At 53.4% G+C, this 14,738-nt stretch overlaps 2 protein-coding genes across 3 annotated transcripts; one reads left to right on the top strand and one right to left on the bottom strand.

The window, feature by feature from the left end:
• Positions 1-92: 92 nt before the first annotated feature.
• Positions 93-3,870, top strand: irf5 (interferon regulatory factor 5). Of its 2 annotated transcripts, XM_068307061.1 has the most exons (9): positions 93-305; positions 678-928; positions 1,621-1,807; positions 1,906-1,931; positions 2,018-2,045; positions 2,131-2,484; positions 2,630-3,019; positions 3,090-3,208; positions 3,290-3,870. In XM_068307061.1, exons 2-9 carry the CDS (start codon positions 755-757, stop codon positions 3,476-3,478), a joined length of 1,467 nt encoding a protein of 488 aa, XP_068163162.1. In that variant the 5' UTR covers positions 93-305; positions 678-754; the 3' UTR covers positions 3,479-3,870. The 2 variants fall into 2 exon arrangements, with proteins under 2 accessions (XP_068163162.1, XP_068163163.1); XM_068307062.1 differs by lacking the exon at positions 93-305 and having other exon boundaries at positions 915-1,017.
• A 26-nt stretch (positions 3,871-3,896) lies between these two features.
• On the bottom strand, positions 3,897-14,725 carry tnpo3 (transportin 3). Its single transcript, XM_068307059.1, has 22 exons — positions 14,491-14,725; positions 13,150-13,350; positions 12,384-12,457; positions 12,116-12,272; positions 11,559-11,702; positions 11,305-11,480; positions 11,083-11,221; positions 9,651-9,797; positions 9,463-9,570; positions 9,294-9,385; positions 9,061-9,200; positions 8,795-8,986; positions 8,146-8,314; positions 8,012-8,072; positions 7,774-7,914; positions 7,586-7,702; positions 6,533-6,627; positions 6,308-6,464; positions 6,057-6,224; positions 5,873-5,985; positions 5,248-5,331; positions 3,897-5,166 (listed from the first exon to the last, which is right to left on the bottom strand). Exons 1-21 carry the CDS (start codon positions 14,608-14,610, stop codon positions 5,271-5,273), a joined length of 2,772 nt encoding a protein of 923 aa, XP_068163160.1. The 5' UTR covers positions 14,611-14,725; the 3' UTR covers positions 3,897-5,166; positions 5,248-5,270.
• Between the last annotated feature and the right edge of the window lie 13 nt (positions 14,726-14,738).

Below are 14,738 nucleotides of genomic sequence, written 5' to 3'. Positions count from 1 at the left end.
ATAGCTCCTTTAGCGGCAGCGCCCCCTGCTGGACAGAGCGAAGGTCGACTTTTATTTTGAAACGGTTGACTTACCGAAGCTTTTATTCTGCCACCAACCGGAAGTCCTCGCTGACCCGATCGGCTCCAGTTCCGTCAGACTTTCTCTCACTGGCGTCTCCGAGCGGCTTCATGCTGTTGTGTCCGCGGTTTGTTTGTTTGTTTGTTTAGTGACGTCACTGAGACGCCGCTCAAAACGGGACCTCGCGGTTGTTTAAGGACTCTCGAGGCGACCGGGACCGGGACCGGGACCGGGACCGGGACCAGGTGAGTCCATCATTAAAAATCACTGCAGGCGCGTCGTCCGAGTCGAAACGTCCCGATCTCGTCGGTTCCGGTTCCCTCCTGGATCTGATCCCACTTGGTAAAACTTTTCCGGACCGGATCCGCCTCCAGCCCTGCTGTAGACACGCCCACCTGAGGTCGCATCGATCACCTGATTATTGATTGGAAGTACCTGAACCTTTAATCCATGTTCAAATGAAGTTATTAAATTGATAAATAATGATAAGTGATTACTTTGATCATAATCAGGTGATGTCATCAATAATGTGGGCTGATATTTCACACAGGTGTGTGCCACGCCCCATGTGGGCGGGGCTCGGGCTCATAAATAAATAAACCTCTTCCTTCTTAAAGGTAAACACACCCCAGAACCTTCCAGTCCTGGTTTCTCTCAACAAGCTCCGCCCCCTCTCACCTGTTCTCCGTCCTCCATGAGCGTCCAGCCGCGCCGGATCCGCCTGAAGCCCTGGCTGCTGGCTCAGGTGAACAGCGGGCGCTACCCGGGCCTCCAGTGGCTCGGGCCGGAACGCCGCCTCTTCCAGATCCCCTGGAAACACGCCACGAGGCAGACGCCGGCGCCCGACGAGGAGAACACCATCTTCAAGGTCAGCGGGTTCTCAAAGGTCACCGGGTGGCTTGACGAGTTCTAAACAGGCTCCAGGTGGAGACGCACCTGACTTCAACGGGAATGGAGGTGAATTGTGATTGGCTGGAACCGTCAGGTGATCAAAAGGGGTTCAGTTCAGGATGTTTCAAATGATTTGTGTCCAAAACCAGGTTTGTAACAGCACTGAAGGAGGAAGTGGGAACTTTATCCACTTCCTGTTTTTAAACTTTGCACTTTCACAGGACCGACTACCGGCGTGCTGATTGGCTTCCTGCTGACCTCTGCTGATGTCGCCGCTTCCTCATTCGCTGCTTCTGCTTTCATGTCTGCTCGTTTCCGTTTGACGATCGGCGTTTTAGTCGATCATGACCCGACTTATCTCGCCGTGTCACGTACGACCGACGCATTGGCCCCGCCCCTCCGCCAACATCAGAAACGCATTAAAATAATTCACACCTGGTGGCTTTGATGTCGGGCGGCACTTCAAATTGCCCGTAGATGTGACTGTGTGAGTGTTGGTCTGTCTAAATGTGGTTCTGTGGTGCCCTGGCGTCCTGCCCAGAGTGTACCCTGCCCCACGCCCCCAGAAGAAGCGGGTCTAGAAAATGAATGGATGGCTTTGATGTCGGTCTGGTGGTAGTTTTACTCTTTGTGGTTGTGTTCTGACGTTCTGGTCGGTTCCGGTTCCAGGCCTGGGCCCTGGAGACGGGTAAGTACCAGCTGGGCGTGGACGAACCCGACCCCGCCAAGTGGAAAGCCAACCTGCGCTGCGCTCTGAACAAGAGCAGAGAGTTCGAGCTGAAGTACGACGGGACGAAGGAGACGCCGGTCCAACCCTACAAGATCTACGAGGTCTGCGAGCAACCGGGCAGCCAGGGTGAGGGTCTACGGACCGGGTTACTTCCTGAATAACTGTTCTGACGTGTTACCTGTGGTTGGTTCTCGGTGTCCGACTGGGTGTCGTTTCTGTTTCAGACGTGGTCGACGAAGAGGAAGAGGAGGTGAGGAAAGAAATGTCCAAAAATACCCAACGGTCTTATTTTAGTCTTCTGATCGAACCGACAACCAAAACCTGTTTTATTCTCAGATGCCGAATCTGATGGAGCTCACACTCAGTTAGTAGACGGTCCACATCACACCCGGGACACCCAGGAACCAGAGACCCACCACCCTGACCCCGATGACATCTTGTCTCCTCAGACACCAGGATCATCGCCCCGCCGCCCCTCGGCTCCTTCCCACCTCACGCGGAGATGAACCCGTTCAGCCTGACCCCCAACGGGACCTTCGGACCTCCGCCTGTGATCCCAGGACCCCTACACCTGGACAGAGAGGTCAACATGACCTCCGACCTCCCGGGTCAAGGTCGGATGGTGGATCAGGGGAGCTTTTGTCATTCTGCAGGACAGGACTTCGGTTCCCTGCCAGCAGCGGCTGCCTCTGCCCCGCCCACACTGGTTCCCATGGAGACCAACAACATGGGGGTTGTCCAGAACCAGGGGGACCCTCAGAACCACCAACCCTGCAAGTACGACCTGCTGAGCAGCGTCCCACGTGAGTACCAACTACGAGGTGACCACGACTCAGATGACAACACACTAGTCGCTTTAAGATAAACTTAGCATGTACAATGCTAGGTTAGCATTTGTGTTAGCATGAGGTCAAAGTGGTTGCTGTGTTGGAGCCTGTGTTGCTACAGTTACAGATCTGGACCTGAAGTTCCAGTACCGCGGCCGGACGATGGGCTCCCTGACCGTCAGCAACCCTCAGGGCTGCCGCTTGTACTCCGGACACCTGGAGCCGACCCCGGAGCAGGTGGAGCTGTTCGGACCCGTCACCCTGCAGCAGGTGCTGTTCCCCGGGACGTCGGTGATCCAGAACCAGAAGCAGCAGTTCTACACGTCGGCGCTGCTGGACGTGATGGACCGCGGTCTGATCCTGGAGCTCTGGCAGCAGGACCTGTACGCCGTCCGGCTCTGCCAGTGTAAGGTGTTCTGGTCGGGGCCGGGCGTGCCTGAACAGGGTCCCCCCAACCCCCTGGAGCGGGAGAAGAAGGTCAAAGTGTTCAGCCTCAACGACTTTCTCCAAGGTGACGGACCGGATGGAACCGTGGAGCGTCGCCAAACGGAACCGCGTTTGACGAGTCGTTCTGTCCACAGGACTGATCCTGTTCCAGAAGGGCGAAGCCCCCAACCCGCCGCCGTTTGAGATCTACTTCTGCTTTGGGGAAGACTGGCCCGACAGGAAACCCAAAGAGAAGAAACTGATCATGGTCCAGGTCTGTCGGAACCACGGAACCCAACACGATGAAGGAAACTCAGACGTAGTCCGGCTTCTCAAATGGTTCTTGTGTCCTCAGGTGGTTCCGGTGGTGGCTCGGATCCTCACCGAGATGTTCTCCGGAGAACTCAGCTGGTCCACCGACAGCATCCGCCTGCAGATCTCCAACCCCGACGTGAAGGACCAGACGGTGGAGCAGTTCAAGGAGCTGCAACGGCTCCTCCAGAGCCAGAACATCCAGGGGCCCTGGAACCCCAACATCCCCTGACCCCCGATGTAGACAAGGATTAAATCTGTGGGGAGTCGTTTTGTTTGTTTTTGATCGACGTGGATCCGGTCCAGGAAACGTTTGTGGACCAAGAAAGTTCTCCAGACATCAAAGTCACGAATCTCAACGTGTGAAACTGAATAAAAACGCCTCATTTCAACAGAATGTTCAAGACCATCAGCACCGCCTCCCGTCCACCCCCCCACCCCCCCATGTAGGCAGAACCATCCAATGACCACAAACACGTGGTTTCCACCCCGTCAGCGTTTCCAGGGTTGCTGCGTCAGCAGTTTGTACCATCATGAAAACACAGCGGGGCGTCGTGTGCGTACGAAGCGACGGCGCCCAATGTAGTTGGGATCACAGGACAGACGGGACATTGGGAGGGGGCGTCGGGGGGGGGGGGGGGGGGGGGTGAGGTGGGTATTTCAGATTCCTGTCGTTGATTTGTTTGCCTGACGTTCTCGTCCTAGCGTATGCTAACTAGCTGAAGCTGGATGCTAATGATTGACCAAACTGCACTAAAATTTTTTACACATTTCAGAGGCGTGTTTGTGGACCCCCCCCAAAGAATCTCCTGAACAAACCTCCAGGTGGGGGTGGGGTCTAGATTTTGGTGGATTAAATAAATGTTTTGATTCTTTAAATTTTTTTCTCTTGGAATTGTGTATCTGTAGGGGGCGGGGCTTAGGTGGGACATGTCAGGTACGACTTTCTGTCCGCAGATTGAGATCACATCCCAGCCTCTGCTTCACATCCAGGAGCTCCATCAGAAACCGGTTAAACCGGGACCGCCGCTCCAGCACGTGTGACATCACCCATTACCCAGAAGGCCACAGCTGAATCAGATTACTAGCACATACCAGCGCACCGGTACCGCTGCATACGACGGGGGCTTTGAACCATCCAACCGTCAAACAACAGACGCTTGAGGTGACATCAGACAGACGAGCCGTTAGCTTGTTAGCATCCAGACATTTCTCACATGGCGTGATGTCGTCCTCCGTGTGAACAGTCTGTTAGCATGTGCTAATCAATCCAGCCTCGATGTGATTGGTTCAGGGGGTGCTGATGTCACACAGTTCAACCAATGAGGAGAGGGTTAAGCATGAAACTAAAGCTATTGGTTCTTTTCACGTTGTTTGTTTTTATTGTTTACAACAAGGCTACATCACCGATGATGTCATGGTGTCAGTCTCTGTCTCGTTACCCAGAGTTCTCTCTGTCTCACTTTGTGGCAAAACAACTAAAAGTCAACCAAAGTTAAAAAGGTCAAAGGTGACGCCAAATCCTCCAGCGTGAAGCCTCCACAGGCTCGGCCAAAATGCATCATGGGAAACGTTTTGGCTCTCTGTTTGGCACGGACAAAAAACATCACGACCAAAGTCCAAAAATAAATCTTCTCTTAAAAACGGTCGACAGGCACGACGTCCCCGATTGGTTACTGATGAAGATCCACTGCGTGAACTCCTCCCAGTCCGGATCCGCCCCCCGCCCCTCACCTCGCACCTGCTGCAGGTGAGTTCAGGTGAGGTCGGAGGTCAGGGTGGAGGACCCGGTCCCCCTTCACTCTGTCAGTCCCTCAGAGTCTCACATTCAAAGTCCCGCCTTCGTCTCCGTCCCTTTGGATCCTCCACTGCAGTCGCAGCTTTTTGCCGTCACCTCTGAGCGTCAACGAAAGACTTAACCTGAGGAGAGCAGACAGTTAGCTGTGGGCTAGTTAGCGCTGCACTAGTTGGCTGTGTGACAGTTAGCGCTGTGCTAGTTACCTGGTGTTGTGTGGAGGCTGCAGCTATCGGAACAGTCTGGTGAACTCTCTGATTGCCCAACACACCTGTTTACACTCCTCAGCACTACAAACAAACAAACAAACAAACAGTTGTTTACACAGTTTTTTATTAAACAGCACAGACTTGAACCTCAGTTCACCTGCAGGACTTCATTTCCCATAATTCCCACGTTCACACCCTAACTTGTCCAATCAGAGACGACAAAGAAAAACCTTCCTGACATTCAGGAGCTCAGAGCCCGTCTGGATCCAGGACTCGTCTGGATCCAGGACTCGTCAGGATCCAGGACTCGTCTGGATCCAGGACTCGTCAGGATCCAGGACTCGTCTGGATCCAGGACTCGTCTGGATCCAGGACTCGTCTGGATCCAGGACTCGTCTGGATCCAGGACTCGTCAGGACTTGTTCTCAGGACTCCGGTTTGTCTACGTTCCTTGTGTGACGGACGAGTCTCAACACGCCCCTGAACGCCTCACCGTTAACAGTAAACCGTCTGACGGGGAGGTTTCTTTAGCTTCACTTCCTGTGACACACCGTCGGCCAATCAGAGCCTCTTTCACATCGGACCACAGCTACGGACTACAAATATGGCCGCCGTGTCTCACCTGGTGACCTGCTTGTGGAAGTCGGTCAGCTGTTTGTGGGTGACGGTGACGGCGCCGCCGGACGTCTCCTTGGGTAAACCCTTCAGGGCGTTTTCCAACCAGCGGCAGAACGTCTGGGAAGGGGAAGACGAGGCGTTAGTCACCTGACCCGCCGGGCTCCGCCCCCGACGGCGGCGGCACTCACCGGTCGGTCGAACACCATGATCTCCCAGAGCACCTCGGCGACGTCGGGCAGCGTGTAGGGGGGCAGGCAGAAGCAGCAGGAGTGCATCAGCTGCGTCACCAGCTGCTGGCCGTGCTGCTCCATCGCCTGACCAATCAGCTGCTTCCTCACCTCGAAGTCCTCCTCGTGCTGCGGCGGACACACACACACACACACACACCTTAGTGACGCGTTCAGGACCCCCCAAGCGGCGTGGCTTTGCCTGCACTCACGTCTTTGGTGACGCCCGTGTGGATCAGGTCGCGCACGAACTTCATGACGCTGCAGTTGGCGTCGCGGTGGTCGAGCGAGGTGGCGGCGACGGCGCACTGGATGATGTGGACGATGATGCCGCTGCTCAGGAGCGTGACCGGGCTCCTCTGGACGAACCTGCGCAGAGAGGCGGGGTCAGAGGGCGGGGCCGCGTGAGAGAGGGGGCGGGGCCCAGACATGCTCACCTGGTGGCCAGGCGGAACAGGTCGTCCACCGTGTCGGGGTGGTTCCTCAGGCCGTTCTGCTGCTCCAGCAGCTGGAAGGTGGGCATGCACAGCGCCTGTGAGGGGGCGGAGCCAGCAGTCAGCTCAGCCAATCGGAAGCACGCAGGTTTGCTCCTGTCTGCAGCTCCAAAACTACACTAAAACTGAACTTTATTTAAAAGCCCAAACAAACGTGTACAGCCAATCATTTAACGGCAGAATTTACTAGGACACGCCCAGATCGTGTGTTTATCAACATCCTGCTGACAAACAAACAAACAAACAAACAAACAAAGAAGATCCTCCATGGAGGAAATAAAAAGTGAAGCCAGGAAGTTCACGTCCTCTGCTGCCCTTTTCAGGGACATCAGGGTAACAGCAGCCACCAACCTGACACCCAAACCCTGAACACCTCACCGTTAAATCCTGATGCCCCTGAACACCTCACCGTTAAATCCTGATGCCCCTGAACACCTCACAGTTAAATCCTGATGCCCCTGAACACCTCACAATTAAATCCTGATGCCCCTGAACACCTCACCGTTAAATCCTGATGCCCCTGAACACCTCACCGTTAAATCCTGATGCCCCTGAACACCTCACCGTTAAATCCTGATGCCCCTGAACACCTCACAGTTAAATCCTGATGCCCCTGAACACCTCACAGTTAAATCCTGATACCCCTGAACACCTCACCGTTAAATCCTGATGCCCCTGAACACCTCACCGTTAAATCCTGATGCCCCTGAACACCTCACAGTTAAATCCTGATGCCCCTGAACACCTCACCGTTAAATCCTGATGCCCCTGAACACCTCACCGTTAAATCCTGATGCCCCTGAACACCTCACCGTTAAATCCTGATGCCCCTGAACACCTCACCGTTAACTTCACAGAACCATAAACGCCTCAGTAAAGTTCAAAGGACTTTGAACGCCCCACTGTCGAATTCACACACCCCATCCCATGATAAACAAACGTGCCCATACATAAACAAATAACCCCTTCTGGGGGTTTCCGTGGCGACGGCCTCACCTGCAGCATGTCCAGCAGCCCCTGCCGACACCCCTCCTCCATGCCGTACTCGTCCACCAGGATGCTGCCCAGGTAGAGGAAGCAGGAGTGGGGGTACACCTGGTACACGCTCACCATCTGGGGAGGGACACGCGGTCAGGCGACGGAAACGCCGGGACGCCACGCCGGGCCCAGGGGGCGGGGCTTACCTGAGTGACGAGTGGCTGCAGCAGGGAGGCGGAGCCTTTCCCCACGCACCTGACGGCGAAGCGGAGGCAGCGGCAGCAGCGCTCCACGATGCGGTTGTCGGCCTGGTGGGTGTTCAGCGTCTCCGACAGCACCGGCCAGATCTGTGGGGGGGGCAAGCAAACACGACACGCCCCTTTAGCACCCAAACTCACCGCCAGGAAGGCCACGTGACCAGGACGGCGTTGGGGCGGGGCTTACCTCCTGGATGACCTTCTGACACGGGTGCGTCTGTCCGTTCTCCACGATGGGGTTGGTGTGTCTGGGGGGGGGACAAAAGACTCAGAACCGGCGCCGCGTTTGAGGGGCGTGGGACCGACGGGCGCCGCGCTCACCTGAAGATGACGGCCAGGCGGTCCAGCCACACGGTCGGGTCGGCCGACTTCCCATTGGTCGGTTCCTCTGCCAGCAGCTTCTTGAGCGCCGACACCTGGACGGCACACAGGTCGCTCAGACACTCAGCGATCTTCTCCAGGGGGAGGCGGGCCAGCACCAGAGCCGTACCTGCACAGGTGAGCACAGGGGCGTGGCTACGGGGGGCTCCGCCCAGCAGCACCAGCACTCTGGGTACTGCAGTACTGTCTGGGGTATTACTGTAAGTACTGTCTGGGGTATTACTGCAGTACTGTCTGGGGTATTACTGCAGTACTGTCTGGGGTATTACTGTAAGTACTGTCTGGGGTATTACTGCAGTACTGTCTGGGGTATTACTGCAGTACTGTCTGGGGTATTACTGTAGTACTGTCTGGGGTATTACTGCAGTACTGTCTGGGGTATTACTGTAGTACTGTCTGGGGTATTACTGCAGTACTGTCTGGGGTATTACTGTAGTACTGTCTGGGGTATTACTGCAGTACTGTCTGGGGTATTACTGTAGTACTGTCTGTGGTATTGCTGCAGTACTATGGTGTATTACTGCAGTACTGTCTGTGGTATTACTGCGGTACTGTGTGTGTTACTGCAGTAGCGGTGCTCCTGCAGTACCTTTGAGCAGCCCGACGGCGGCCTCGGTGGACAGGGCGAAGGAGTCGAGGGCGCGGGCGATGTCCAGCAGCCCCTGGAAGTGCTGGGCCATGTGGTCCCGACACACCGAACAGATGTTGTGGATCGCCTTCGCCGCCGCCGACGCCAGCGGCTTCTCCCTGAGGCCCTTCATCAGGTAGTTCAGCACCGGGTCTGAGGGGGGAGGGGGAGACGTTAGCGCGGGGCGCCGCTTCCTCACGGGGACCGGTGGGCGGAGCCAAACCCACCCAGGAAGCGGGGGTTGCGGTCCACCACCTCGCTCATCTCGCCCACCAGCTCGATGCTGGTGTAGCGCACCGCCATGTGGACGCTCTCCGGCAGCAGCACCACCTGCTGGAGGACCTCCGTCAGCGTCGGGTTGTTCACCCTGAAACACACGGGGGGGGGGGGGGGGGGTGAGCGCTCTAATGTCCCCCAGCGGAACTACTTCCTGTTCTGACAAAGACGCCGGGGTACTGACGGGTCGACGCTCTTGGCGATGGCGGCCATGATGAAGAGGACGGCCTCCGTCACCTCCCAGGACGGGTTCACGTCCTTCAGGGTGGAGTAGAGCTGAGGAGGGAGAGCAGAGGCGTTCACCCGACCGTCCCGGTCCGGATCCGGATCCCGACGGTTCCGACCCCACGTACCTGAGAGAAACACTCCATGGACCCGACCAGGAAGATCACGTCCTTCACCAGGTCCGACACCCGCATCCGGAACTCGCCAAAGTCGTCCGTGTCCTCGGGGATCCCGTCCTGTCCGGAGGAGAGACAGTTGGTGATTCCGACAGGAAACAGAACTCTCCGTTGCCTTGTGGACCGGATGGGGGACTCACGTGGTCCGGGTCCAGCTGACAGTGCCGGGCCAGGCAGTGCAGGAGTCTCTGGATGTACGGCCTGAAGATGTTGTGCAGGGCGGCGTCGTTGATCTTGTACAGGTGTTCTCCAAGGCGGTACCAGAAGTTGAAGGAGATCTCCACCACCTGGATCAGGAACGAGACCGGGACCAGGTGAGGACACCCAGAGCACATGTGTCAAACTAAAGGCCCGGGGGCCAGATGTGGCCCGCAAGAGCATAAAGGCTAAGAGTGTCTCAAAATAAATAGGTCAAAAGTGTTCTTTGACCAAAACTACATTTCCCACAATGCAGCAATTCAGCCCATTTTAACTCTGACAAGAACATTTTGAACAAGAACCAATGCAGTCAGAGACTGCAACATCCTGCAACACCCCTGAATTCAAAATGTTACCATGACCTTATTGCATAGGTCAAAGATCCAAGCTTGTGCTCTGACCTACTGTCATTGATCAAAGCACTAGCTTGAAGAAAAGGAAGTGACAATTAATAAAAAAACAATCAAAAGTTAATGAAGAAAAACAGACAGGTGTTACTACAGGTGTTACTACAGGTGTTACTACAGGTGTTACTACAGGTGTTACTACAATTTAATTTCATACTGTTTATATTTTAACTTTATACTGTTTATATTGTAGTTATAGTTTAGTATATAAGTCCTGTTAGTGCTGCATGTGTCTGTTAGTGTAATGTATGTCTTGTGGTATGTCCTGTGATGTCAGTGTTTCCTTTTCTCCTGGTGTTTATCCAGTATTATTTGTTATGTAATGCCTGAGCAGTGGATATATGCAATTTCCTCCGGGATTAATAAAGTATGTATGTATGTATGTATGTATGTATGTATGTATGTATGTATGTATGTATGTATGTATGTATGTATCTATCTATCTATCTATCTATCTAGATGTCACTACAGATGTTACTACAGATGTTACTACAGATATTACTACAGATATTACTACAGTTATTACTTGATATTACTACAGATGTTACTACAGATATTACTTAATGTGTGTGAAGGCTGTCAGCTTGGTTCAGTGTCCAAAGGAGAAAATATGAATTAAAGGTAAAGAAAACTATTGAGTGAAAAGCAAAAAGTGGAGAAAAAAAAACGCATTACATCTTTTTTTATTTCTAAAACGTTTTTTGACTACCCGGTTTCAACATTTTGATAAAACTAATACATAATCTTACTTTTTTTTCTTTTTACTTTAACAGTTATGGCATCATTATTAATAAAAACATTAAAATGAACAGTTTGTTTAGTCTTTATATTGTATTATTGGCGTCACTTCTACCGTATATTCTGTTGTTACTTTGGGGTGCATAAACGTCATGTTGGGATGCACAGATTTTTCTCGCAGCGCATCCCACGATGCACTGCTTTCTGGAGGTAACATGACCGCTCCTACCTCGTACTGCGGGTGTCCGGCGCAGATCAGCAGCAGCTCCAGCGTCCTCAGGTCGCCCATCCCCTGACCCGGACTCCTGACAGTCGTCTCCAGGAACGTCTCGCAGAGTTCGGTGAAGATCCTGCAGTAGTTCAGCACCCTGAGGACGACAGGCGTCCAAACGTCAGCACGTTACTGTGGAAACAACCGCATCACCTTCATGTCCCTCGAGCGCGCCCTCACTTGTCCAGGTCCTCCCGGGCCACCGCCATGTGGTACGCCGTCTCCAGCGTCAGGACGCCCTGGAAGAGCTGCAGCGCCAGCGGCATGTTGGTGTCCACGTTCTCGATGGCGTAGAGCGCCGAGCAGACGCAGTCCGACGCCGCCTCGTGGAGGTTGGTGGACGTCTCATCCCGCTGCTGCGGACACGAAAAAGCAGGAAGTCGGTTCAAGAACCGGTTTCTCCAGACAGGGGCGCTCTGAGGCGCGATTCTCACCAGGACTTGGAAGAGGACCATCAGCAGCTGGTTGCTGGCCATGAAGTTGGTGTCCAGGACGCCCAGGTTGAACCAGCTGCCCAGACAGCGAAACACCTTGATGAACATCTTCTCGTCGTTCCCCGTCTTCTCCACGCACGACGTCTGGAAGAAAAGACAGCCTGACGCCATGGCAACGGCAACAGACACAGCCAGGGTCGTCCTGGACCGTTTTACTGTGTGAACCTGGACTATTTCACCGAGTGAACCTGGACCTGGTGTTAGGTGTCTGTAGTAACATCCGTGAAGCAACCATGTGTTTCATAAAGCGGTGGACCACGCCCATCGCCCATAGCAACGGGCCTCTAACTTGGTAATAACACACAGGATTTACACAACTTTCCTTCTTCTTTGCTCGTGTCCTGATTTGATTTTAAAACGTTCAATCACATTAAAATGAGAATAAATTTGTTGAAATAAACTAAGTTTTAATTAAGTGTGTGTGTGTGTGTGTGTGTGTGTGTGTGTGTGTGTGTGTGTGTGTGTGTGTGTGTGTGTGTGTGTGTGTGTGTTCTGACCAGCAGGGTGACCACGGTGCTGGAGTAATAGGCCAGATCCTCGATGATTTCCGTGCGGCGATTGGCTCCGATGCGTAGGGAGCGGCTGTGAACTTCCTCTGGCAGCACCGTGAGGATCTCTATGAGGAAGGGCATGGAGCTGATGTCGTTGTTGTACCTGTGAGGCGTGGACAGGTGAGTCAGACCACTCAGGTCAACCATCGCAGCTCCTCCGACTCCACAATCATCTGTGAACAGTCATAACACCTGCTGTTTCAGGTGCTCTTACTTTTCTATGAGTGTGTGAACGCATCCTTTCCATGAGGCCATCTGAAGGGCGAGATCTGCGATGGCTAAAGCCAGCTGAGAGAAATGAAACCAACAGGTCAGCCGGAGTAGCTTCATGAATGTTCACAACCAGACATAAGCATTTATGAACCCTGCATAAACATATATGAACCTGACATAAATATGTATGGACCAGACGTAAACATTAATGAACCTGACATAAACACCGATGAACTTGACATAAACATCTGTGTACCTGACATAAACATACATGAGCCTGACATTAACATCTATGAACCTGACATAAACATCTATGACCTGACAAAAACATCTATGAACCTGACATAAACATACATGAGCCTGACTTAAACACACATGAGCCTGACATTAACATCTATGCATCTAACATAAACATCTATGAACCTGACATAAACATCTCTGAACCTGACACTAACATCTATGAACCTGACATTAACATCTATGAACCTGACAATAACATCTATGACCTGACATAAACATCTCTGAACCTGACATTAACATCTATTAACCTGACATAAACATCTCTGAACCTGACATAAACATACATGAGCCTGACATTAACATCTATGAACCTGACATAAACATACATGAGCCTGACATTAACATCTATGAACCTGACATAAACATCTATGAACCTGACAAACATCTATGAACCTGACATAAGCATCTATGAACCTGACATAAGAACAGACATGGATCACTCCTCGGTGATCCACGAGGGTCGTTACCTGTGTGACGATGATGGGCGAGAGGTCTTTGAGGTTCTGGATGTGGGTCAGCAGCGAGTCTCGAAGTGCATTGTGGGTCTCAGGTGGAAGCTCGTAGAACGACGTTTGGATTTTCATCTTCATTGTCTGTGCGGCGAAGTAACACGACTCCACGTCCTGCTTGAGCTGCAGCAGCTGGTCGGAAATCTCCCAGGCATACATCTGTAGGACAACACAGGAAGTGATGTCATCAACCCGGGGAGGACACTGGTCATTTTATTCTGGTGTCACACGAGAAGACAAGCGGGACACGCCCGAATGTGGTGCGTTCATGAACACCTCTCATGATTAGGAGGGTAAACAATAACTCCTACACTTCAGAATAAAACCTCGTTTCTATCCAGTGAAACAGTTTGAGGCTTTTAATTTGAAATCGCTCCAGCTTTATCACACAGTGCTGTTAGCATCATGGCTAACGTTTGACGTCAGAAGCTCGTGGATCTCCTGCTGCCCCCCCCCCCCCCCCAGTCTGATGACATCTGGATCGACTGACTCACACCTCCGGCGAGCTAACTGTGATTAGCTGCTAGCAGCTATCAGGGCTGTTAGCACACAACACGCTGCGGTGTCGACATCTGGTGTGCAAAGAGACGTTTTTACACAACATGTTCGGTGCAACACTTCCGGTCGGACAGGTGGCGGAAGAGCAGCTGCATCCGGTTTGATCACCAGGTTCTGATCCGGATTCACTCCTCAAGTCCGAACAGTCCTGACATAAACAACCCGTCACGTCCACATCAATCCCCCAAATCGATTCGATCTAAAGTTTGAAGCTGATCGGTGATCGCTGCAGCTGCTAAAGTGTTATTTTTAACCCCGCCTGGGTTAATTTTACCCCCACCGGTGGAAAACTAACCGGTCACATGTCGTCAGAGGCGAAACTTCACCCGCAGCTCCCTCCGCTATGCTAGCAGCTAGCTCCGGGCAGCGGAGCAGGCCCGCTGGAATCCTCCGGGACCCGCAAGCCAGGTCTGCGTGGGACGTGAAGCCGTTAAAAACAACCCGAACACCCCGTTCGGATCCCCGAGCGGAGGCTCCGGAGCCGCTGACCGAGCGGAGGCCGCGGCGGAGCCGAACTCCGGCTGCACTTTGTGTTTTCATCCATTCATTTAGCTTCAGCTAGCTCTGATGCTAACAGCGGCTCCTCTGAGACTGCGCAGTACGGAACAAGCAGTCCGCAAATAAACACGCAAAACGGGGAAACCCGATCCGGAAGAACCGCATCCCACCCAGTCCAGTACCCGGTCCGGTCCACACCGCGGCTCCCGTCCTCCGCTCCTCCGGCCTCTCCCATTTTCTTACCGATCTCTGGAGCTCCCCGAGCCACACCGAGGCTCGCTCCTTCCCGGCCGGGTCCGGGTCGTGGTACAGAGCCTGCACCGCCTGGTAGACCAGCGTCAGGCTCGGTTTGCCCCCCTCCATGGTTCGGTCCGAAGCAGGATCGCGATAAGGCAGAAACGGAACGCGGTGGATTAGAAACAGTCCTACGCTGCCTGTCTGTCGACCGCCATCTCGCACAGGGTTCCCGCGTGCAACGGTGATGTTCTCCC

The sequence above is a fragment of the Antennarius striatus genome, chromosome 22, assembly GCF_040054535.1.
Source record: "Antennarius striatus isolate MH-2024 chromosome 22, ASM4005453v1, whole genome shotgun sequence".
NCBI lineage: Eukaryota > Metazoa > Chordata > Actinopteri > Lophiiformes > Antennariidae > Antennarius > Antennarius striatus.
The sequence above is the reverse complement of the archived record's forward strand: the minus strand, read 5'-3'. Positions and strand labels throughout refer to the sequence as shown.

Coding starts and splice junctions, on each gene's coding strand:
- tnpo3 (XM_068307059.1), bottom strand. CDS start 14,610: ATGGAGGGGGGCAAACCGAGCCTGACGCTGGTCTACCAGGCGGTGCAG. Junction 7,915..8,011: donor GTCAGAAGGTCATCCAGGAG/GTAAGCCCCGCC, acceptor CCCCCCCCACAG/ATCTGGCCGGTGCTGTCGGA. Junction 5,986..6,056: donor TCATGGTGTTCGACCGACCG/GTGAGTGCCGCC, acceptor TCCCCTTCCCAG/ACGTTCTGCCGCTGGTTGGA.
- irf5 (XM_068307061.1), top strand. CDS start 755: ATGAGCGTCCAGCCGCGCCGGATCCGCCTGAAGCCCTGGCTGCTGGCT. Junction 2,046..2,130: donor TCTGATGGAGCTCACACTCA/GTTAGTAGACGG, acceptor TTGTCTCCTCAG/ACACCAGGATCATCGCCCCG. Junction 2,485..2,629: donor CCTGCTGAGCAGCGTCCCAC/GTGAGTACCAAC, acceptor GTGTTGCTACAG/TTACAGATCTGGACCTGAAG.